General features: G+C 33.9%; 1 protein-coding gene across 16 annotated transcripts in view; it reads left to right on the top strand.

Annotated features, from left to right (window-relative positions):
• Positions 1-27,038, top strand: part of Rbfox1 (RNA-binding Fox protein 1) — a 133,930-nt gene that overhangs the window by 58,422 nt on the left and 48,470 nt on the right. For 12 of the 16 annotated variants that reach the window (XR_013260887.1, XR_013260888.1, XM_077435745.1 and 9 more), the window contains one exon: positions 4,596-4,646. The exons of the other annotated variants lie outside the window; for them this stretch is intronic. Coding sequence is in view for 10 of the 12 variants with exons in the window: in XM_077435745.1 (XP_077291871.1) it covers positions 4,596-4,646 (51 nt within the window). In the remaining 2 variants the exon portion in view is untranslated. The remainder of the gene's footprint in view (positions 1-4,595; positions 4,647-27,038) is intronic. 16 annotated transcript variants of the gene reach the window in all.

The raw sequence follows: 27,038 nt of genomic DNA, 5'->3' as shown, positions 1-27,038 counted from the left end.
CATTTGTAATGTCACGCGTCCGCCTCATCTCAGCGCACGTTCGTTGAATAACAACTTAAAGCCCGAGGGACTATTTCGTCCTTTGTTTTCAGTAGGACAGACTGCCTCATCCCCGTTCAGATAAGAATTTATTCCGTACATAACTGAAAAAATGCGACTTTCGCCGATAAAGTTAACCCTTACCACATCCGTCAAGATGGTAGAATTATCCTGCGGCGGTTTTTATTCTGATACGTTGACGTTTTTTAAGCAATAGTGAACGCGTTTGGTTATCTTCAACGGAAAAATACTAAAGATATTTTACAAGACATCGCTGGTATATCAGATCGTTAACATGCATTATTTTTTTTCAGAATTTTCAAAAATTGAAAATGTACTTGATAACTTTTCATATGTAAATTTATTCAACTCGTAAGTGGCAATTATTCTCGTCCATTCAGCGTTTTCGATTCTATATCCTGATGATTCTCTTCTCATCCCCCCCCCCCCTCATCTCATAAAATTGTTTTCTGTCTCTCCCTCTTTGGACTCTTCTTCCGGCTTTCTCACCCTTTTCAACTTGTGTAGAAAACACTCGCTAGTGACTCAGATCCTATTAATAACGCATCGAAATCGTCGTTATTTTAACGGGGCGGATTTACTTCACCGACGTTTTGTGGAATTTGTTTACCGTTCTTTTTATTTCCCCCTTTGTTATTTCTTTTTCATCCTTTGTAAACCGTATTTTTGTATTCTTAAATCAATGAAAATAATCAAATTCAAAATAAAGAAAACAAAGAGCATTTTGAATTTTTCAACCAGTAAAAAATCACAATTTTGTTCCATTTGAATTTTATCTCAATAGATATTTTGATTGCCTATTATTTATTTGATATTTTTTAATCTCAGTTTATACATTCCACGTACGCAATGTCTATACATTACCTTGAAAATTGATTGTACCATTCCTTTGGTAAGGATTCACATTGTATTGTTTCAATCATCAATCAAGGTCGGGTTTGATATCGAAATTTTACGCGTCAATTATGCGAAATGTTCTATCATATGAAACGCGCTACATCCTTACCTAATTCCATTCAAAGTTTTGTGATTATTTTAATCTTGACATATATGTAAGTATTCCATATCTCGAAGTGTTTGATCTGTAACAAATTTCTCCGTTGTCGGATTCCGTTTATCGCGAAAATTGTTCGCCGAGTTAACTAACACGACGTCACCATTTCAACTTATTTGTGCTCTCAGGTTTTTGGCATCATCTCATTGTTTTGCGTATTCGTTTAAATGTCACGAAAAATATTCAACGCAGATTTTTCATCGTGGAGCGTACGCTCTGATTTGTAACATTTTATTGGAACAATTCGAAGCGCTTCTTCTATTGTGGAGTGACTTCGATAAAAAAAAAATCAATATTAGACACTCTTTGAAGAAAACCACTACAAACCAAACGAAATTTCTGTAGTATATGAAATCCAATTATACATATGTATGTAGTTGCCTTACTTGAAAGGCTCATCGAAAACTTATTGCGCTATCGAATTAGTATACAAGTAGGTATGTGATCCGTTTTCACTATCGAGATTTGAATTAAACATTTTTGAAATTCGTAGCAGCAAAAAAACTAGTAGCTGCGTTTCCTTTCATATCTAAAAGGACTCGTTAGACCACTTGTTAAGACTTGATATTATCTTGCGTTGGCATTGGTTCTCTTTTTTTCCCCCGCCGAAAAGAATATGTATTACAAGTTATATATGTTGATTTAATTTGCAGCTTTTCAATTTCACGGTTATTTTGTCACGAAATTGAAAATTATATATCTCATTTTGAATCGAAAATGTCTTTATAGACCGTAGAAAAATGTTTGTATTCGTTTCTTTCAATCTCACGCCATAAAGCTCCCTTTTGCTTGTCTACGAAGAATGAAAAATACCGTATCTCCTTTTTTCCCACCCGGAGAAAGAAAATTTGAAGAAAAAAGCCAAACATCGCCGTGCCCGAAACACGGGAACTTTTCCGTAGATAATATTGAAATATTCAAAACATTAGTCTGTACTAACGTTCGGACTTTTTCTTTCACTTCGCCCCCCCCCCCCCCTTCCCCCAATTTATTTTATCTTTTTAAACTCTTTTCTCTCGTCCACCTTTTTTATTATTCATCATCGTTTTTTATTTGCTTTCTCCTTTAATTTCAGCGAACGGTTTTTTTATTATTTTCGAGCGGAAAAAATGGAAAAAAGAAAAAAAATGTGTCCATCGTAAACTTTGGAAATTTGAAATTTTGACGAACGTTTTATGTAAGATTGCGCTTGAAAGAAAAGAATTTCTCTCTAGATGATTGATAGCGATTTTAGTATTTTTTTTAATCTCGTATCCTTTGTATTCAAGACGTCGTTTGCTCCACTTTCATTTCAAATATATGTTATTTGCACAAAACAAAACCATATACATATATATCTACAAATATAATATCCATGTATGCGTGTTTATGCTTACCAACTGCGCAATTCCATACATAGTAGCGTATACATAGTAGATGCTGCTATTATATTTTATTCAACACCGAACAACCACCGCTGGATAAAAGTACCATTCAATTCTATCATCTGGCATCGAATTTTATTTAGTGATTCGCTCTTGTCGTCGGATGTTTTTCTCCCATTAGCGAGTGCCAGTTTCTTCACGCTCGGGCGCTCCCCCAGTTAACAGTAACAGCAGCAGCAACAACAGTAACCGACAACTCGTTATTTCTGCGCATCCGCGACTTTCAAGTTCAAGTTAACCCATTGTCTGATCCGCACACTTTTTTTTGAGCCGGTCGTCGGCCTCCGTCGATTTTATTCGAATTTTCAACACTGAATAAAACCAGGTCAATTTCGGTTGTTTCCATCACATAAAAACGATCCTACTTTACTCGTCTGAGCGTGAAAGCATCAAAAAGCGATTAAAAAGTATTATCGCAACGGGAATTATTTTTATTCGCCCGACAGTCACAATTTCCCCTCCGAGCGAATGACGGGGTCCACTGGAAAAGTCATTTCGACGTGTATGGAAAAGCTAAACGCCGTAGGGGCATTTTCCCATATTCACACACCCTTTGACTATACGTGCGCGTTCGTTCGTCTAGGGGTGGGATGGATGGAGAAGGGTAGCTTTTGAAATTCATCTCGGCGAAACTTGGCTGAGAGCTTTTAACTCTCCATCGAGTCAGCTTGAGCTTGTGGGTAAAGGTTTTAGCGAACGAAAAAAAGCTCTAATTTGAGTTCGTCTCCCACATCCCCTCCTCACGCAACTTTTGCCCCTTTACGTTCGACGGGTCGATGTAGCATTAACAGTCAGTCAACCAATTGAAATGATAATCATGTTTATGTAATATTGAATCGAAGCACTTCCGAATTTTTTGAAGCATTGCCATTGAAGCACTTCCGAAGTTATCACTATATTAACTGATCATCCAATTATTTATGCTTAAAAGTCGCAAATTTACGCCATTTGAAAATTAGGACACGAAGACCTAACTTCCAGACTAGCGAACAGAATCTGAAACGCATGACGCACACCGAGACACAGGATGTACATATGTAGATATCTGTACATACTTCCGTATGCCTTAATTTGAACATAGCTCAACATTTGTTTCAAATATTAAATTTTCTCTATTTAAAAATAACGTGAATCTTTCAATTTCGTTTTGTTATATCCAGTCCATAATATAATTTTATATACATACATGTTACAGTGCAATTATATTTTCACTGACGTTTCAGTGAAACCATAACCAGTTACATTTTCAGGGTTGGGTTAGGTTAGGTTAGTTACGTTGTAAATTCATTGTTTGATACATTTTCACAGCTTGAATTGGTGAAAATATATTTTCACTGTAACATAATATATTTTTAATATTGATGTTTTATAAAAAAGCAACTCTAGAAGTTGATCACTGGTTTGACCGATGTGACCGCGGTCACAATTACAAGTCAGGATGCGTCCGATTCGAATGCAGAGACCACCAGACCCGGCGATTTCCTGGCGATGACGATGACCATCATCATCATTGATATTCCGGCAGGGCGGTCCGAGTTCCTCACGCATACTTCCGTTCCTGTTCACAAGTCCGTGCCGAATTTCCACCATTGTTTACCGCAGTGAATTATGGACCGTTTGACTGAAAAATATATGTATAGCTGCCGTCAAGCGCAAAGACCGGTAGCTTCGCTTACACCGGCTGATCGATGATCTTTCCTCAATTAACCGTGTCCTCTGGAACGTATACAATTTAATCGACTTGGTACACATTGACATTTGGCTCTGCTTTACGAGATCGTTTTATTTTTACGACGAAAGCTCACTGACGAAACTGCCGTCACATTATTCATGAGGCTTGCACGGAACAAACGATTTTGTACCCTGCCAGTTTTGCATTTGGCTTTATTGAAATTCAGTGTTTTTATGTGTGTCTTTGACTCCAGCTTGCGAAAACCCTCCCTTTTTTGTGTATTATATGTATGTACCTCTTGACAGACGAACATAACATGCAAATTTCGACGTGATTTTTAACATTATAAAATATTTTTTTACTGATAATTCTTGTTTTGTCTTAGGCACCGCGGGGGTTGCGGGTAGATGAAATACTGAAACAGCAGGAGTTCATGGTGAGTTTATCCTGAAGGAAAAAAGTCTTATGCACTCATCGGAATGTTAAATGTACACGATTATATTATATATCATATTTAACACAATCAATTATACATTACCTATATTAGCATGAGATATATGAAATGGAATGCTGCACAATTAACTAATATCTATGTATATGTATTATATATCTGTCTACTTCTAACACTGCACACTTCTCTTTGTTGTTCTTATCTTCTTCTTAGTCTTGATAATGCATTGATATAAAAAGTATTGTGTGAATGCATAATTTATGGAATGTGTATTTATGTATGTATCATTTTATTTTATGTTTTGATAAAACATGAAAATCATGTTATTAATTGTATATGTGTATGGCTAAGAATTAATATTATAACTGCACGTTTATTTTTCTCGTTATTTGTTACATAATTTAGTAAAAAAATGATATCTTACATGTTTGAACTAATACAAATTGCTGCCTACCATATGTACAATACTTCAATTTTAATGGGTAGAATGTGGTTCTTTAACTCTTAAATATTAAATTACTTATATAATATTCTACTTGAATCTGGTAAAAATGGTGTAAAACTACGTTCCACTTACCAAAACCACAATAACGTGACGCATACGAATTGAGCTCTCTTACCAAACAACATTATGTCTTTTTATTGATAATAAAACAACCTTTATTTCCCAAAATTTCTATTTCATTTTTTTACTAGATTTACGTGACACACTACGAATGTTTATTTATATACGTAGAATTAGATTTTACCGCAAAACCTTGACCTTATACAAATTATTCCAATTTTTTTTTATTTAATCTTGACGTTATCACTATGGTATATTTTTTCCGTAGCGCGAAATCATATCAGTATTTGGTATATTCTTGGTATTTTTGTTTTCTTTATAATGACTTAAGTCATTCAAATGCCTCATTGTGCTCATGCTTGCTTTGATGTTTTACCGAACATTTTCTCTCTGGGGTTTTTTACGTACATAGTTATTTCACTCAATAATGACACGGTTCGGCGGTTTAAAGCTTACAATAAACTTGTGAAACCACTTTTGATATACGTACATATGTATGTATGCTACTATCCACTTTCACCGCTCTAAAGAATAAAATATAGGCATTGTACCATTGATAGTAATGTTTATAATTTTAAATTAAATTTTATATATTATATGCATTAATTACACTGAGCAACAAAAAAAAATACCAGAGCGGAGACTAGCCAATCTTTACTAAGTTTGACCCACTGAATTCGAATATTATATTGATTTTTGTCGGTGGATGAGCGTTTAAAAAAATGCGCGATTTTTACAGTTTTTTGGCTTTTGCGGTCTCAAAACTCAAAATTTAGTATTGTTACGCTCAAAGTGAGTATTGGAATCAATATTCAGATATTTTTCCTATTAATTTTTATATTTCATTCCTTTAAAATACTTCTAATTAATTGTCTAGCGAATTTTAAAAGTCAAAAATATGTTTTTTTTTTACGTATTTTTTCTCCGTGCTATTTTGCATTTATTTGGCAAATTTTTTATTTCACCATTAGATAAATATCTCCACATAATCGCTTTTATAAGACGTTTTCTCAAATATTTTGAACTCTGTCTAAAAACAATTTTCAGACACTTATTGACCGATGTTTTACACCGATTATTTACTTGTATCCTTTCATACATAATTTTTAATTTTTTTATTTATTTATTTTGTTGCAGGTAAGTGGACCAAATGGAAAATTTTCATATGTTAATTCATCGTGCATGAAGATGTTGGTAATGTAAATTATCCAAAGTTTTTATCTAAACTGTTTTGTGTGTATATCTGATAAATTTTACAGTAATTAAGTATGTAGATACATATTTTTTTCTCACCGTATGAATTAAAAATGCGTGATTCGCTAGTGTGCCCAGCAGGAATCGCTAATTTTCCCTAATTAGTTGGTTTAACCAGATATATTCGCATAACGTATATCCACCCCTTGCTTCTCACATCCCACTCGTTGCGATGAGGTGGTGTAATAATATTTTACCTACTTCCAACTTTACCCTAACTGAATAATGGGATTAAGCAAACTTTACGCATTGCCATAGCATTAATTAGCCCTCTAGTCGATTATGAATTATCAAATTTTCCCTTGCCAGATTTCCGCCATTCTTCGCAAGCTCGATGATATCTATGTTAGTCAGGAGAAAACCCATAAATATATAGTTTGTTGTCTTCAACTTTGACATTATGTATGTAGACTAGCTCACGTCTGTGTATTATCCTTTACCCACAAAACACCTGCTATTCTTGTTCATACATTCTCGTATTTTCTTTTCACTAGAATATTTATTTACCCACGTTTCATCCGCAGTAATAAATCAATACGGAGACGTGTGCTCCCCGAAGTTATTGTTTCGTAATAACGCACTAGCTTATAAATTCGCGTGAAAAGATTTGGACCCACATACCGTTTCTTATGTTTATCTGAAGCTCTCGCGTTTCCTTCGCGTTGCACTTTCTCATGCACGGGGAAGTCTAATAATAATTTGCACTCCCGATCACCTAAGCTCGGAATGAAGCCAATCGAAGCACACAATACGACATTCACACAATGAATGCCAAATCACAAATATCCACGAGCCAAAATAACATCGTCTGTGTGTCTACTTGGAAAATCATCTGCAACCATTTATTTCCACCGATCTCGAGAGCGAATGAACTCTTGATCTTGTCTACTGGTTTTTATTTGTCAAGTCATAGAATTTGCTACCGCTGACTACTACTATATTACAGCACATAAAGAATGATGTTTTGTTTTGAAAGACTGATCACATGAAAAATACGCAAAATAAATAAAAACACGCTATTACATAGAACACGTGTCTCGGTCGACAAAACGTTCAGCAGATTATTCAGCAGAGCGTCTCATAAATTTTCTTGTATGTACACGTTTTCTTCACTTTAGGTTCACATTGTTGGAATAATTTTTCGGTCGAATTGCGAATATAATTAGGGATTTAAACCGATTTGTGTGTCCTACGACATCAGCGGTTGTCAAAATTTATCATTTCGACGCTTAGCACAGGCGATCCGTTGAATATTCATAGTCCGAGTCCCCTCGTATTTAACTTTACCGCTAATGCCGTAAAATGGAAATGGGCCATGGAATAATTCCGCCAACAGAAATTTGTGATTGTAAATACATACTCAGACGCTCTTCTTTTTTTTTTTACTGACAAAAATTAATCAAAACTATGCGACTGTAACCATTATCATGTCGGTATAATAATTGTTATTAAAATCATTCGCTTCAATCTAAAGTGCTGCGAAGTTGCTTAGACATGCTTCAGAAACAGTTTCTTGTTTCTGAAGCATGTCGTTGAAACTCGCTTTATTATGTCGGAGTCTTCATAAATGTTAATTGTTATGGTTTCTTCGAACGAGATATGTATATACTTTACTGTGTTTTTGAGGTGTAATAATGGCGTTCAGTTCGATTTTAATATATTTTTTACATTGAAAAAAAGCTATATTGCCTTCTTGAAGGCTTTCGCCTAACGTATAAAATGCTAATGTTCTACACTTACATATCTTTTCGCTTAGAATTTCTTCGTATGTTAGTTTGGTTTTTCTTTTGGACTCTTCTGCACATCTGGAACTGGTAACATGGGATGGGAACTGTCTAAAATAAACCGAGAGAAAATAAAACTAAAAAAGAGCGTGTACTGTAAATGTATATATGTATATATATACATACATATATATATATATATATATATATATATATATATATATTTTTTTTTGTCTTTTTTAATGAAAAAATACGTCTCATTCCTATTCGAGTTTCAATTTAATTGTGTAATTATTCGTATAGTCAAAATCCCAAGCTATTTTAGTATTGTTTAGTTGAGTACGAGTTTTGACCCAGTTTTGCCACAGGATAAGAGTTTATTTCGTGACAAAATTGGCCTTTGGTAGTCCTTCGGTGGAAATATGGACAATACAAGTCCTTCGCTATGACCGCTAACACTTTTATATAATATTACAACACTATTACAAGTTTGCTTATCGACGAAACTTTCCACTGGTGAGATAAAAACTTTTTTCATTTTCTTTGGTATTGGTTTATATTTTTTTTACTGCAACACAGCTTGCATATATTGATTCCATGAAAAGATACTTCATATACTTTTCATAAAGTAAATCGATGATTTCTTCACTTCTCCCTTTTTGGGTGTCAAACGCAGTACGGATCGTTCCGATATTTCGATACATCCCACTCGAAATCCAATATTCGAGATTTGATTAAACGTCAAAACATAAAAACTGGAGGACCCTCATCTCAAAACCCGACGTTTGTGTAGAATTCGGATACCTCCCTCTTATTTGCGTAATTTAATATGTACTGAATACCCATCATATAATACAAATCGATTTCCATTCTGACAATACACCACTTCATCAGAATGTCTCGTTGATAGCACACACAATTGTTTCGTTAATTATTGTTCCTACTCTGCAATCGCAAACCGTACTCGATTCCATTCATATAATTCCTAGATTTGATTAATGCGTTTTATCACAAAATCGTTACAACACCGCTGTTGACGTACTCGATGTGCAGGCGTTTAATTACCGCCCAGCTAAAATTGCAAATTGAATTAAGTGGATCGAATGATATATGCTCTCTCCATTTTTTATATTTAATTATTTGTGTGATGTAGTGCGTAGAGATTTATTTTTATTTATTTTATATACGTATGCGTGTGTAACAATGTGAAGCTCGGAAGTTTTGACCGCTAACGAGCACTAACCGCGGCACAATTAAAAAACAATTTACGGTTACACTGCGATAATGTTGGCCACCCCGTCTCTGAATTTGGTGCCCACATTGCGCAACAAATTGTGTCAGTGCTTTTGAATCTGTGTGTGGCAAGATGGCCGTTTAGCTTCGAATTCCCAAAGAGTTAATCTTTAACAATCCCCGTAAATGTACATATTTTGCACGCATATGTCGAATATTGAAATGCTAAGAATTGTGTTAATTTAGATAACTCTAAACTACATGAGTATACATAGGTAATGGAGCTAGTATAGCAGTAAACAATTTGATGAACCCTGATCCAGCATAGGAAATCTTATATCCCCTCTCTACATAAAAATTTTGAATCAAACTATATTATATTGTGAATGTAGCATGCAAAAATGATCTAATTCAAGAAGTAGTATTGTAATACTACATATTGCAGTTTTCAACATAAATATTTTTATGACTATGATCAGTTGATATGGAGAATGATCATTTTCATACATCTTTGCTCGAGCAACTGCTTTTATCATTAAAATTTGAGCCGTTATATTTGAAAGTGGCGAAAGTCCAATGTTCAGTTCCAAAAACACTATTTCTGTTTGACTTCTCAGAAAAGCAGAATAAACGTATTACAGGCTACCAGTATTTTTAAATATTGTTCAACACAAAACATTATATTTAATGTTGCGAAATATTTCTCGAAATGAAAGGAAGTGGACTTATACCACTTCCAAATATAACGGCTCATTTGTTCGTACTGCCAATTCAGTAGCTACATTATATTCTATGAATTTACTTTTGAATAGTTCGTTTACATTATTCTATTGTTTCGTTTTTTATAATGGATAGATACAAATAAGTAGCCTACGTCGCCATTTTATATAGTTGAACGAAAGGAAAACGGAAGTAATCGATGTACTGCTTATTCGTAAATTGACAATAATATTTCTTTGTGTGGGTGGATGTTCATCCTCTTTAAATAATGTTGTATGAGTTTAATTTCCTTTGGTTTAAATTATTCATTGTTTTTTATGATGTTTATTCTGCCTTAATTCCATGCGGGTATTGCTTTAATATAATGTATTTTGCGTATAAAGGAAAAAATAGTCCATGTGAAAAGCAAATTTCGTTATAATTAAAAAAGTTAATTTATTGTCTACACCGGTTAAAAATGTACATATACATTTTAAGCTTTCTAAAATTTTTATATCCCTTTCACCCGGTGTGTATTAACGCTTATTAATACCTGCTGTTTAAATTAATTTCTTACAGTTACAAATAATAATCTTTATTATTCATGATTAAATCATGGATATAATTGTTTAATTTTAAAACGCATATGTTACAGTTGAAGTGTGATTGATATATTTATTTATTATTTTATAATAATAATAATAAAATGACCAGTGTGACCTGACAGGTTGCCCCAAAGCGTCACACCAGTCTTACAAAAAAATAAAATAACAAAAGAACAAAGAAAGAAAATGACAATTTTAACAATCATTCATCTCATTCAAATAGTCTCGTGTTGAATCTATGAATTTTAACTACTGGGAATATATTATATGTATATAACCTGGTACTAACTTGTACTGTTATAGTTGAAGTGTATTTTCACTTGATTCAACATGATTCAACCTACGTAAGTTAATTTATGTGGCGAATTACATTCCAGCTGGTCAAAACATATTATAACTGAAAATACACTTCACTGTAATGATAATTGGTACCAGGTTATATGTAAAGGTTAGGTTTTCGTGAAAACGTCAGTCGACTAGTAAATTTAGTAGGAAACATCACATTTTTGTTTTGAACAAATTCTTAGAGTTATCGTAATACGATACTCATTACCATAATTCGTAATACTTTGCAATATTGACGCATTATTAAATTATAAAGCATTCGTAAAAACATCAGAGCTGTCCAAAACTCGACTGTTATATTACAAATGGCGCACATTTTTGAAAATGTATTTGCGCTTGTAGAGTTATAATTTACTAGTTGATTTGTATTCGAGTTTGAATTACCTAATTCGCCATTTGAAATACATATATTACAACTAAAAATACATTCATAGCATTCATTTCCATACATATTTTTTATTCATTTTAAAATAAATTTCAACTCATTCGTAGATCAAATTTTCTTTAAAAATATTTTTCTCATGTCGTTTTAACAATAGATAATGGTGATTGACTATCCTTAATTCAAAATACTATTTCTACGTCTGCGTTACGAACTCAGATCAGATTTCAGGTCGAGGTCGGTGTGGTCTGCATAATCGAATCTATTTTTCATTGTACAGGTAGCCGGTGCTCCATTTGCACACGTTTCCGACTATCCGCCAATTCCAATGGCTCTCAAACCATTTTATCACAGTATAAGGTACAAATACAACTATTTTTTACGAGGTTTCAACTTCAGTTCATTTTATTTTCAATGTGTGCTTTAAATTCGCAAACGGACGCACCGATAAATCCGCAGATTACGACGTTTCAGATCGATCATATCACCGATACATATTCCATTACATTATGTACGTATGTAGATAAATTGGGTTAAGTGGTGTAGTGGTTATGCGTTGTAATCGGTTAATACACAAATCGGCTTGTAAACTCTTCGTCGAACCGAATGGTATCGCATTTCAGAGAGCTGACCGCGTAATTAAATACCACGGTGGCAGTTCTTCGTACAGCACGATGTAAACATGTGTATAACTATACTTAATTGTGCGTTTATGTTAACTTGTTTAACGCTTCGATAAGTACTCAATACGTTCACCGATTTAACTTTTTGCCGGCGTGCCGTCCAGTTGGATAATTCATTATCAAGCGCACGCGCGCGCGGTCAACTTATTTTTTTCGCATGTGAAAATAATTCGATAGATATTTTGCCTATCGAAGCGATAATGTTAATTTTTACACTGTATTAACGTTTATTTTTTCAGTATTCATTATAGCGGAATTTTATTGTATGGAAATGGAGATCTGTAGTCAATGATTGAAAAAAAATCTTAATTGTCAAATGTGTTCTTGTTTTTCTTCTTGGTATAAACTTTATCGAAGATTCTGACGCAACTCAGGATGAACGCATTGATTTTAGGACAGATTAAACATAATTAGCCTTGTAAAAACTTGAAATTGCGAGTTGGGTCAAAGTCTTGAAAAACTTTGGTATTACCTGAAAGAAGCTTATACCCCGGTCTTATAAAGGTAACGGTATATATGTACATACATATGCGAATCACGATTTGTGACAATGTAACAAAAACTCGAAATCAATTAGATGTCCAACATGACATGCTTTGTGTCTCGTCAAATACCACACCAGTTTGTTGCTCTTATTCGAGACAAAATACAGTCTTCACATTGACATGACTGAAAAATAAATTATTACCATATCACATTCCTACAAATGTTTGTTCTTTGTCTTGTAATTAAAATTCTGCCACCTTGCACATTAGTGCATCAAAAATTCAGTGACGTACACTTGCTGCATACCATTATATCAGTAATCGACAATGTTGCCGTTGCAACAAATCTTCAATGTAAACTATCTTAATTATAGCTTTGAGCACGCAGTCGAGCTGCGCGCCCTTTCTTTTCATCCAGATATCTCCGTTTTCGTGGAGCTGGTTGGCGTAATTAACTGCTATCAATGAATGGAAACTTCATTCTACTTATCCCGACGTGTCATAATTAATTTGTAATCCCTTTGACGTGTCAGAATCGCGTGCCACCCGTTCACCGTCGCGCATATTTCGTAGTAGCGAATGTGTGCCGTCATCGTTACTCACTTGCACACCACTCTCATACTAATCTTTCATAGGCAAATAACTTTCTAGAGACAGTTTAACGCGCGCATGTATAGCATTATTAACTCCCGAGTCGAATGTTTCTTAATTAACCCCTTCTTTGTTGGATATCATTACATTTTCCCCGAGCCTAACGTCTCCATCGGTGCTCCGTATTTGATACACGGTATATTTTGTTAAAACGTGTTTAATCTACAAATTGTACACTTGGAACTATTTGTGTTTCGTTTTGCCGTGGCACGTGGTTTACGTGAATTTTTGTTAGTACCGCGATTTGTCACGCATGCATTTTATTTTACATGTGTCTGTTTATTTTCACTTGACACGCATATCCAAAAAAGTTTTAATTCGGCCGATTTTCAGGATGGAGATACGCTTTTGATGTAATCGAGCGTAGTTAAATTCCACTGAATTGTAAAATTTAACTTAATCCAGAAGAACAATTAGTCTAACGATAACGCGAGAGCTTTATTTCCTTTCGCGTGCATAATGAAGTAAGTCTCCAATCTCATTTATGTGAAAAAATTTCTGTATTTTTAATTACTGTACGCTTTATTACTACTAGTATGCAGTTTGATATGTACATACATATGTATATAAATTTAAAAAAATCTGATAAAGTATTTTTCGCGCGTTTTTCACGCCTGATTCATATCCTGTGACGCGAAACGATATTGCGACACTATAATTTAGTGTGTTATATACTTACTTCACTTGGTTCATTTTTACTTTGCGGTCGTTTTCCTTTGATTCACGTTCAGGAGAAGAACGTTAATCCGCCTAATTTTATTACTATGAATATTTCACACCCCCCACGTCGGACATATTCCATGTTGAATTTAATTGATGCGATCGTTATAATAAATTCCTTCTTTCTTGAACACCTTCAAATTGTATTTTATTTATTTGCTCCTTGTGTCGTTGACTAATTTTATGGGAAATGTCACTATTTTAACTTTTTTATCACTTCCGTTCGTGGCGCAGGTATTTTATTTACATTTATATCGTATTTATGAGCGAAAAATACGCAAAAACTTTCGACACGACCGAGACGATCTTTTTGGGCCGTGCGTTTTATTTAAAAGCTTGCTGAAAATCTTGCTCTTAAAATTTTGAAAGCTTAACGTTGTTAACTAAGTAAAGTGACAACGGGTAAATATTATGCAAATACTAGCGAATCCTAAAGATGTATACACTTTACTCATTCTTTATTATTATATTTAATACACTTAAAAGGGGCAACAAAGGGTATTTTTAATGAAATAAGGACCCATTAACATAATGAAGCTACATATATTTAAACATAGAGGATTTACTTTTTCTTTAAATAAAACTTTCGCTTACTAATTTTTGACTTTCATATTTTTAATTTCTGTTTACATCTACTGCATATTAAATTTGATATTTCTCTCGAGTCATTTTGTAGAATTAATGATCTTGAGAAAAATTTTGTAATGAATGGTTTGAATGTTTTCGTGTTTTTATCATTTAAAACAATTATTTACGCTCATCATTGCTGTCCAAGAATACTATGACCGCTCGTACTTTTTTTCGTGGTTTTATAATTTGACTCTTCCTATTTTTAAAAGTGAATGATATAAAAATAGCTTACGCGTTTAAAATAAAACCCCGCTCGTACTTTGCTTTTCCAATTACTTTTTGTATTCTATACTCGTTGAGATATATGTTCGTAAATTTCACTAAATTAAACACTGTTACGCCTATTTATATAATTAAAAGCTCTCCCAGGGTTCAGAGTAGCTTTTTAAATTATTTTTTTACGGCAAAGTGATTCACAATTACACGCCTGTCTTGTTGAATCCACGTTTGGGATGAAAAAGTAATAGTAACCGACGCGCAGGTTTTGAAAAGGCTTCGAAAGCCTGTTGGCTTTGCTCATGGAAAATATAATATGGAATATTGAAATATATATGGAGTTCTTCGTGGAAAAGTGTCTTTCCGTATGGACTCAATAATTTTGAAAACTTTTTTTCGCGATGTACAACTGTCACAACAATGTGAAATGCACGCACAAACGAAAAGCTTTTTTCAGAGTTCAGGTGATGAAAATCGTCGGTTCATAAAGTACCATAAATATACTTTTTAAATAAGGTATTTCCTTTATATTACTTTATTTTTGTAAGAATCAAATATTTATTATTTTCTTCGTTTTTTTTTTTAATTAATTAAGATAATATCTCATGTAAATTTTCCGTAGCATATTTTCAGTATTTCCATACTTCAAACTTTTTAGAATATCCTGACCTAATATTTAACTTAAAAATAATGTCGCAATAATTTTAAAAACTTCACCAATAACAGTAAAAACTTTATTCCGTATTTCGTTCATTCTATTTTTGATGTTGCAGATAACATATCTTAATTTTTTTCTGTTTTCTATTATTATAATTGAACAATGCAATTTAAAATTAGTTCGCATATACATATTACCGAAAAGTATTTTAGTTCCTAACCATAATGTTTCAGGTAAATAACGTTAAAATAGTTTAATGCACTCAATTTTCATTTCTTTCTTTCATTTAATGCTAAGCATTTATATTATGTTCCTCTGTCGACTGGGGAAATTTATTATGATCCCATTCCATTTTAGTATTTTGACAACACAATAAATTTCAATCCAAAATTAAAATTGAAAGTGCATGTTTGCACAAAACACAAAAAAAACCATAAAGTTTCAAAATTAATACGAAAAAGAGATTGAGGTCATGTTTTTCAGCATGAATCCTTACCGAATGTGACAGTGACACTTCTCTGAAATAATGTCCCATGCCCGAAGCTTAAGTATAATAAATATCCCATACATTATGCATACAGTCTGATGTATCCGCGACTGACTATGGCCGATGTGGCGTCTCTATTTCAGGGTTCGGGCGAGCATCCGGTCTCAATGTTGACACATGTGTGCATTTATTATTGCACTCGGTTTATTTTTACGACCGCAATAATGTGAGAACTACACTGCAGATGTGCACTTTAGCCACACGTGTGGCAAAACCTATGTATACAACCCTCTCCGGGCACATTTGTACGACTCTAATCGAGCGCAGAATCCATCAGAGTGTATGTCTAATTATTTTTCACAAATAAAACATTTTTATATGGGGCCTCGGCATTGGAGTCGGCTTTTGTTGTTCTTATCTAGTGAAGCCATGTGATGTGAATCACTTGTCATTGGGGCTTGCGTCGAGTAGCGCACAACAGAACAAAGCGGCCCCTGCCAAAATATGTCTGCCGAGATCTATCATGACATATACCAGAAAATAACGTGTCAAACATTCTACATACATTTCGAAATCATTCGTACCAACGCACTCGGCCGAGCAGAACTATCGAATTTTTCGATATTTATTGCATAAATTTAGTGAAAAATCGAGAAAAAAGTGCTGATTATTTTATATACATATTTGTATTCAGAGATACATATTTTGTTCGACTTTTGATAGTAAATAACAAGTTATTAGTGTCCCTAGTAACTTGAAATTAAAACAAATTATTTCGTCACTCGAGACATATCAGACCGAAAACTTTTGGCATGAGATTTTGTGTGTTTGTACAATATGAATATTGCAAAATCTTCTTCTGAACATTCGATTTTATCGCACTCGAACGTCAACAGTAACAACCGTCGCATCACATTTTATTATGTGTTAAAGAATTAAGGGTATGATAGCTGTGACACTAATCTCGACATAGGTACTACCAATTTAGTTATTGTCGCGTATGCGACCAACACATTGTGCAATGAGGTTGAATGAGATTAAATTAAATCGTTCTCAATTCAACATACCGTATGCGATTCAAATGAATTTTAATTTCTTACAAGTATTGCGTTTATAGCAAGTATGCCTATAAATTCTCTTCCTCGAATTCATCTGGGATTACGTCAGTTATAAATATATATGTAAATTTTCATGACTTTGCTCTTATCAAATTTAAACTTTGTATCCATTGAACATTCTTGTAAAGTCTCTTTGTATCGATTGAACATTCATACAGTTATGTTTTGGAATTTCGTCTACTTTACAAATTATTATCTATATTTGTACATTAAAATGAGACTACTCTATAAATTTTTATCGGGTTGACAAACAGGACCTACACATACAATGTATACTAATTTTTTTTTTGTTTGTTTTCTTCGACGCATATTTTCCTGGAATTTGGTCATATACCATCTTCGTGTGTGCAGAAACCCACAGTGTCATGAAGTGGTAAGGTGAGAGATGCAACACCGGTTCTAATCAATATCTTGAGCTTCCGTACGCTCGGGAACCAGTGTTATCTACTGGCCATCGCGCTCGCGCTTGCCGCTTTTCTGTGTTATTGGTGGCAAGGTCAAGCGACGCCAACATTTTCCTTATTGGCTGCTGCCATATCTGAAAGCGTCTTTCTTTCTTATTTGTGTTGTCCTCCCAATGCTTGGAAAAACGTCGGTGGCGTCGCGACGCCCTCTCGTATTGGATGCACCTATTTATAACGAGGCTACGCGTGCGGTGGCGTCGTCCTAAAATAGAAGACACACCATACCGGGCATACGTGAACAGTCTCGTCACCTTCTTTTCTCCTCTCCTCCTCAGAGACCGAACATTGCTTCGATTTTAGTAGACCTATTCGCTCCTTTGTTTGGTGGCGTCGACGTCGCCAGAATTCTAAGCGATCGTCTTTGTTCTTGAAGGTGACGTTTCCACCGAGGTCTTTGTTCGTGTGCATTAATGTACCTCCAGTAGCCGAAGACGCATTTAGAACTTCATTTGACGCTTTCAGTGTGCTTCACAGGTAGAAGAATAATTAAAGTTGGATTAGACTACTTGTGAGTCGTTTTTGCTCCCACGAGTAGGTTTGATTACTGTAGGAACTTTTTACATAAGTACATATATACTACATACATATACTGCTTTCAGTCTGGAGGAGATCGAAAATTTTATTTCTTAAATAAAAAAACTTGTCTGGAATATTTTTGTTAAATTCTTCATACATACATATACAATGTTTTCATGAAAAGCCTTTATATGGCATAAAGAATATACAGGAATTTGTTTTATTATGTACAGTAACTGAAGCCTTATACGAATACATGAATTTTTCATTCATATCGGGCATCAAATATTCCTGTGCGCAATTTTATTGAGAAATAAGAAAGTGCTTCGAGTTTTTTAAATTCACATTCAGTCTCAAAGCTCGATCATAAATACATAATTGACTGATTGAAAAATTGCTTTCTACGATTCGTTTATGTATACATAAAGTATCTTCGTGAACAATTGGTTAAGAACTTCTATACTACTATTATTTGGTACTTTCAATGGTGATATTGAATAATTCAACTGGTTTCAATTCATGATGGTTACTCCCAGTTACCTGTTTCTCGTAGGTTGGGCTATTAGCCTACCATATCCAGTCAGATGCAAATTCTCTATTTACATCCATTTATAGTTCACGTATGTCAAGAACAGGTTCTTGAGTTTTCGTTTTAAATTGTGTGAAATGTGTAATTGTGAGTGGTTCGCGTTTTATTATATACAATATATACAAATTTGCGGTTTTTTTAATCCCGCTAATATTTTGTTCTTTATTGTGGGGTATAAATGATTTTATGCTTTTTTGCATAAACTCTAAAGCACTTTATTATTTTTTGTTGAAAGTGTGACTTACTCAAATACACGACCCTCACATGAATCCCAACCGATCGAATTAAAATTTAATAATGAACACAAATCATTTTAGTTAACATACGTAAATAAATATGAAGAGGTACCTGAATGGAAATAGTCCATTTATATTAATGTATTATGTTCGAATATTGTGTACAATGTAATATTCATGAAATGGTTCTGTTAAATTTGCTGGAAGTTATTACTTTGATAATTTGTAGATACCACTATACAATTTACGTGTATTTCAGGTTAGCACTATCGCGGTACATGTACCCGGATACGTTATTATGGCAATAAAATTTGTCTTTTATTACGCGTGTATAATCTAACGGGGGATGCTGCAAAAAGTGCGGGAACGTGTTCAGAAAATTGCGTATTTATTATTGCAATTATTCGAAATTGGATTTTGTACCATAACACACCGCAAGATCGTTAACATGTATCTCGATTCTCTCTATATCGTCATACGTATGCATAATTACGTTTGCGATGAATATAAAGCGTAGGCGCATCTCCGTCGAAACGTCAATCCGATTTGATCACGTTAAGCTTTCAGGATTTGACCCGCTCGATTTCCCCAAAATTCAAACCCCACCCACCCGTCGACCTCCTCCCTCCCCCCTCCCCCTGAATAAAAATTAATAACGTTTCGACGGACGTCACTGGGCGCTCAATATTTTATCTTAATCCGTTGTACCGGAGCTTTAAAGCTCCGCCTTTAATGACGCGCGCACAGCCTTCAAAAGCTCGCGCTCCTAATCCGCCCTTGAATGGATGCTGAATAATGGGCTGCTCCAGAACGCCCTACGATCTTATACAACGTGTGAATCTGAAGTTCTTTTACAGAAAAACAAATAATATTGTCGATGTTGAAAATTTTCCTTTATGTAGTGTATGTATCCGATTTTTCTCTTCCGAGATTTATTCTTCCGTACGAGAAGTTCAAATTCTAGAACGCTCTTCCCTCATTCATCACAGACATGAACCACTAAATCATACCATATTTATCTTGTTCATTTTTGTCGATATATTTCTGAATTATACGGCGCTAACAGGATCGAAATGAAAATATATACATCCTGTTTTCGCAACGTCTGCTGCTGAATTTATCAACGTCTGCGAATAACTTAACATCCTGGAAAATAGAAAACTGCGGACTTAAACTCGCAGTATATAGTATGTAACAGTATATAATATTTATTTATTTAACATACTTGGGGGAGGCGGCAAAGCCGATATACCTAAGAGGTTTGACTTACTATCCACTGCTGGATTAAGGCCTCTCCAAGACGCTTGGACGCCACTCGTCTCTGTTTTGCGCAACTCTCATCCATCTCACCCCACAAATTTTCCTAATTTCTTCTATCCATCCTCTCCGCGGTCTTCTTTTGCATTATCTCGGGTAACATTCTAGTACTTATTTTGTGCACTTTTCGTCAATTATTCTGGCCATGTGGCCCGCCCATTGCCATTTCAATCTCTTCCACTCTATCCACCACTATTGTCATACTTCTCACCCACGTATTCCGTTTCCCATCTTTCCTCGTTATGCCAAGCATACAGCGTTCCATACTTCTTTGGTTGCATTGGACTTTGTATAGCATCTTGGCTTTCAATGTCCAAGTTTCGCATCCCTCGCAAAACGCATTTATCGAAGATCTTTTTCTTTAGGCGGAATGGTATTGTTTTGATTTTAAAACAACATTCATTCGTCCAAATGCACTCCATCCTAATTTCATACGTCTCTTTATTTCTTCTTTACTACCGGACATGTCAGTTATTTGACCTAAATATAAATAATTATTTACTACAAAATATATAAATGAATAAAATATATGTATGTATATAAAATTAATTTATAATGCATGCGGTCCAATTAATTCGAGTCTATTAATGCTTTAATTACTTCCCTGATACTTACTCGTGTGCACAATTGTGTGCGTTCAAGCTATCATGTTCTATAGTATTTTCTCACATCAGCCTCAATTACAGCACCAATTGATCATGGCGATGTAAAATTAATACTTCAGTCGACGGATGTGCCGTTTAAATATTTCGTTGCTATGAAGTAGCCAAGTATACACGTATGTGTTCAATAATCGTATTCGATATGAGCCGTATGTATTCATATTTTTTTTATCAAATGTGATTTTATCTGCTCATAAACCACAAAACGCCAGTAAATTCCCCACACAAAGCTCCTTTCCGCAATAGTGCGCAACGTTCAAAAATAGAAATTTCTTTTATTCGGAACTTTTTGTGTTATCGAATTCGACACAGCTCCAGCACAACCCTTCGGATTCTTATCTTCGATAATATTGCGAACCCTTCGATCGGCCTCGACCCCATAATTTTGATTCCCTGACACGACAGAAACGTATGCTGCTCTTCTGCGTCGGGATAATTCGAAATAGGATACTACAAAAGCTCTTAAAAATGAAATAATGTAACATCCCTTTTTCAATTTCGCCGTATTTTATCTTCATTCGCTTATTTTATAACGACTTATAATCTGTCGTTCATTGTTTTCAAGATTTACAACCGTGTTTATATAGACGAGTGCTCGCTTTAAAAAATGTGCTCTCGTTTATTTCCGTCCGTCCCCCGTTGTGCGAATGATTTATTTGCAAAATTTGACCCACAAATTCTTGGACTGCAAGCAATCGATGCTACAAATCTTCGATAGCAATACTTATACATATTAATATTACGTAGGGCAAGTTTTGAAATTGATCCAAACGTGCAACGTTTCGCTATGACTTGCACGATTTCGGATGACCGTCCAGTTTTTCGACGTTATCCGGTCACATTCTACCCGAATATTTGTCCAATTTCGTATCGGATGTTGTCAAATTGTGTTTTCCGACTTTTTTATTTTTTTAAATTGCTCTATTTCGCTCATTTTCATACGGCGTACATACATATCTGACGTATGCAGCACATTCCCTCGTGTTTGTTCGTCTGTACTATGGCTGGTCTCTAAACGGACCAATTGCCGCCAATTAGTCCAATAAAAACCGACATTGTCCCCCTCTTTTATAAAAAGTCGCAGATCAACAACTCTAAATATTTTTTTTATATTTAAACTAAATTTTAATTTTAACGGAAAGTATTGTTATTTTAATCGAACGCAAAATTGAATTGTATCTGCCTTTCGCTTCTTTACAATGGATTATGCGAGTAGTATTTCACGTCATTCGGATCGTCTGAAAAGAATTTCGCTCTAAACGACTCAGTATTGCGTGAACAAAGGGAAAATTTACCGTTTGTTTCGCGAAAAATTAATGAACACGCAATTTATGGAAGCGGACTATAAATCTATCTTGCCTTCTTAAACCGTCTCGGTGAAAAATATCTACGTTGTTTATTTAACATGCAATTTCTCGATACGTTGTGTAAGACGCGTAAGCCCAGAATCAAACATACTACATATACACAAAATACACTACGTTAACTTAATCTCTCGAACACTTTAAGCTTCCAATCCGAACGGGATCAATATTCAATTTAAATCAACGAAATTCATGTAATTTGTGTTGTAAATGTTTGCTTATCCCTGTCATTTAAATGCGCTTAATTCCTCACTTGCGCATGGTCGACTTCACTGTAATATTTTACATATATGTACAGTAGTATATTTTATTAAGACTTTTTTTTTACATATGTATTAAATATTAGACGATTTCTATACCAACGTATTCACCATTTTTAAAATTCTGCCTAGATAACATTTTTTTTTTCTAGAAAGCAAGCTGCGTAACCAATTTGGATTTAATTCGTACAATCTATACGAGGATTTTAAAATAATTTATTCTTCAATCCTCATAGTTAACCGAAAAATATTCATAAATTATTACAGAGTATTTTATAATATATTATATATTGCTTGCTACGTTATTTCGCTCCTCCATTCTATAATAATATTATCAATATTATAGATACATACTTTTTATGTACCATTCACAGCTCAGCGTTGAATTACCGGCCCAAAATTTCTTATATAATTCAGAATGTACGTTGAATGGTTTCCCGCTCCATTGAATGTACATTTTTTCGATTCGTCCCTTTCGTTTTGGTCACTTACCCGTCCATGTGTAGACCATCAAACCCCTTAATCGCATTCAACGAAATCGAATACCGCGAATTAGCCATCGACCACCATCCAACCCTGTATGTTGGGGTGACCCAGTTTCATCCCCCCCGGTACCCTAGTTCATCCGTCTTTTTACGGAGGCTGTGAAGAAGTCATATATTAGCCTCGGTGCAACATTTAACAATGCCTTAAAAAATATATTTTATAAATTTTCTTTTTTTATGTGCATTATCTCTTCTGAAAATTAAAAGTAAAACGTTTGAAAAACCATCATCTTAGATTTCCTTTCGAATAATTTCTTGTCTTTTTATTTTCGTATTCGAATTATCTCGCACGATTTGTCATTTGTCGCATTGAACACACAATGTGTCGCTCACGATCCTCTCCAAGTCTGTCTATCTGTCTATCTTCGACTCAAAGGACTGCCTTTTTCAGAACCATGTGTAAGGAATTTCACTATTGTAAAATTTTCTCCGAATCTTTCTTTGAATTTCTTATTTTTGTCGAGGGGACTATTTCTGTGAAATACATCAATTCTTTAACATTTTCGTTCCGAGTTTTTTCACAAGGAAAATCTTCCTTGTAAATGTAGGCTTATATGTACATACACATACATACGTGGTATACTTATTACAAGTCAAATCTTTTGATACAATTCATGCATGAGTATAGGCTTATTTCCAAATATGTTTTCGTGTATTTAATTTTATACAATGATTTTATTTCTTTCATACCTCGAACGCTGTAAATATTTACTTCTACGTACATATCTTATTTGATAATAGTATTATATTATTTTCATTGCTACATATTGTACGCATTTTTATGGAATATACTTAATTTTATAATACATATACTATATTGAACATTATATGAATTGACATTGAATATATTTGTCCGTGAAAGGAGCATTTAAGGGAACATTTCCAGCGTATTTCATTTACAATGTCTATAATAGTTTAATACGGCTTCATGATTTAAAAAAAAGTTCTTATTTACATTTATGGGCTGATTTTACTATTATCATATTAATATTTTGTACTATTATGAATCATATTAACCTCTTGAGTGAATTACATTATACTTTCTAAATTTACTCATACGATATTTAAATAAGCTATGTATATAACCGCTAACTAACAGGTATTTTGTAGATTTAGAAAGTCCTTCGAATATTTATTGGGAGACGTGAATACTTTTTTACGCGTAGGGAGTCGTTTTTAAATTCACCTCCGTCCATTTGATTGTACGCAATTGGTTGTACTTATATTTATATATAGGGTAATTAGTTGACCCTTGATAATCCCTAGAGCGCTGGATTCGCTTTACATTTTACAAGATTAGTAGATTGAAAACCCCAGTAAAAACCGCTGTGAATTTCAAATTTTACTCCACTCAAGCGAAAATTAATTAAAACGTCTTCCATTTTAGCTCTTCAACGAAATATCGAATTGAAATATTGTTGAGATATAAGATATCGTCGATTATTTTTTTAATTGATTTTAGTCGTAACGCCTATATTTGATTCGAATAGTGATCGATATAATCTGACAGCTTTCAAAAAGCTGCAAGTTGCTTGTGATGGGTGCTTTCAGCTATAACGCAAACTTTTGTAACGAAGTAACTTTCTTAGAAGTTTAACTTTGCCCAGAAACATCGTTTTTATCATGTTGGTTCATGTGTCTTTTATGTGTGTAATTTCGATTACCTCGAAGGTATTATTGTTACGGTTTCGTTGCTTGCGTCTATTCTTGTACTAATTAAGTAAAATTCTTAAGTTTATTCAGTATTTTTAGAAGTAAATTTATGTTATCAAAGTTACTTTGGCAATTCAACGCACTACATATTACACGAATTATACACATACATATATTTATATATAAAATACATTTCGTATTTTACACATTTAAAATTCCATTTGGCGCAAAATACCGACTATTTGAGCTTCACTTTCGCAAGTCAACTTCTAGCTTTTCCAATCAATCACGAGCCCTGAGCTTCGCTTTTTTCTCTTTCGTTTTCTACGAGTCGCCATTTCCTGTGAATTTCGTCGCCTTTTTCCTCGCCTGTCGTAATGTAAGATTAGCACCAAGCGTTTCAATTTACTCAACTATTTAAACACACATCCTCTTGAAATAAACCCATTTTTTTTTTAATTATGTTAAAAGTGCATATTTTTACATCTATATTTACGCGAATATTACTTTTCTGAACCTGTGACATTTTATTTAGCACACGCCAAATTCGCATAGCTATTTATATAATATGTACCCATGACTTACAAAATAATTTATCAATTTTTTATTGTAATTCATATTATTTCGGTCCAGTCTGCGTTTTCAAATTAATACTTACTATAAAAATTAATGGTGCACGATACCAAACCCCGTGCAAATTCATATATGTATGTAAATATATCCTAACATGATTTTATAATGTCGTAAAATTATATGAGTCATATTTTTTCTTCTGGATTTATTTACGCAATGCTAGGGAGATATTTGTAATTACGTTATAATTTTATTACGCGATATAATTTCTTATTACATTAAATAAACCTTCGTTTAATATCTGACAGGAAACTGTTCCGTGTGCGATTTTATATCATAATATTTGTAATGTTTCTAAATCAAATACTATAAATTGTATTGAATTTATGAATGAAGTCGATGTTTTCATATCAATAACTTTATGTTTACATGTCATAGTAAAATGTAAAGCAAAAATGCGCTCAGCTGTTCTAATAAATCTTCCTGTCGGCTTTTTATTTTTTAAATTAGTAGGCTAAGCATACCTGTGTATTTTGCTCACATATTTTTGTATTTCGACGACTTTTATTCAGTGAGTGACTAGTCGTAATATTTATGTCGCTCTAATTTAGTAAATTATTGTCTGGATTTCTAGCATTTGAAAATTAATAATTAGATAAAACGCCAGTGATTCAATTTACCCTGTCTCGGACGTCAAAATTCCGATAGCCTGTCAGAAATCGTATTTTTTCCTTTCATTATGAATTTATTTCTTCCAGTCTCATTTAGGCAAATAAGAATGTCCTTTCAAAAAGTCCATTGTTCCGAATTTCTCGTTTTTTATATCGTTTTATACATACACAAATATAAATACGAACCCAAAGCCTCTCCAGTACGATATTTGAAACCACGAACCGTTTCCATGTGTATCTTGCGGTCCATTGAAAATATAGGACTTCAAATAAGATCATAAAGTTTATTTTCTGCTGACGGTTTCGCAAACCAATTTTCCCTTGACGTATTGACTTTGAAATTTATTTTCATTTTAGCTGAAAATTTCAACCTAATACAGTTTGAGGCAATTTAATTTTTGTACGATTTTGCGCCAACATCGTATTATGGAATCATTTTTAAATTAATTAAGTGATAACCACGAAAGGGTTAATTTATTCACAGTGTTTAAGAAGATACATCGGAATTCAAAATTGGGCCAAATTATATCATAATACATTAATCGGACCGTTGACTTTTATCATTATCAACCAACAAGCGTATAATTTTCCTCTCGGCGTAGATTAACAATATTTGTAATTTAATCAAAATCCTAGGTAAACATTAATATTCATTAGGCGATAGACTTATTTCTCATAATATGAAATTTCAACCGTATGTGTGCTTAATATCTCGAAATCCATATAGTGCGATTCCAGTTCGATGGATTTGCGTCTGAATTAATATTCAGATCGAAGAACTACAAACTGAACGTAACCCATTCAAATCCCCCCCCCCCCCGCCTCCTCCACCTCTTGGTCGAATTTGAATTTGAAAGGGCGAAAATTTGCATTCGACTTAGGCTACAAATCACCGTCAACATTCAACCTCCGATTTTCACCACGTACGTCCAACCCTCCCAACTCCAACGTGACATGTTCGAATAATAAATGCTCGTACATTTAAATATAACACACCCGGCTTCAGTTCAAGGATGCTGGCTTACTTTCTCAGACGCTGTATTTATAATTAAGGCTTTTTATATACGTACAT

This window comes from Arctopsyche grandis, chromosome 8, assembly GCF_051622035.1.
Source record: "Arctopsyche grandis isolate Sample6627 chromosome 8, ASM5162203v2, whole genome shotgun sequence".
NCBI classification, from domain to species: Eukaryota; Metazoa; Arthropoda; class Insecta; order Trichoptera; family Hydropsychidae; genus Arctopsyche; species Arctopsyche grandis.
The sequence above is the reverse complement of the archived record's forward strand: the minus strand, read 5'-3'. Positions and strand labels throughout refer to the sequence as shown.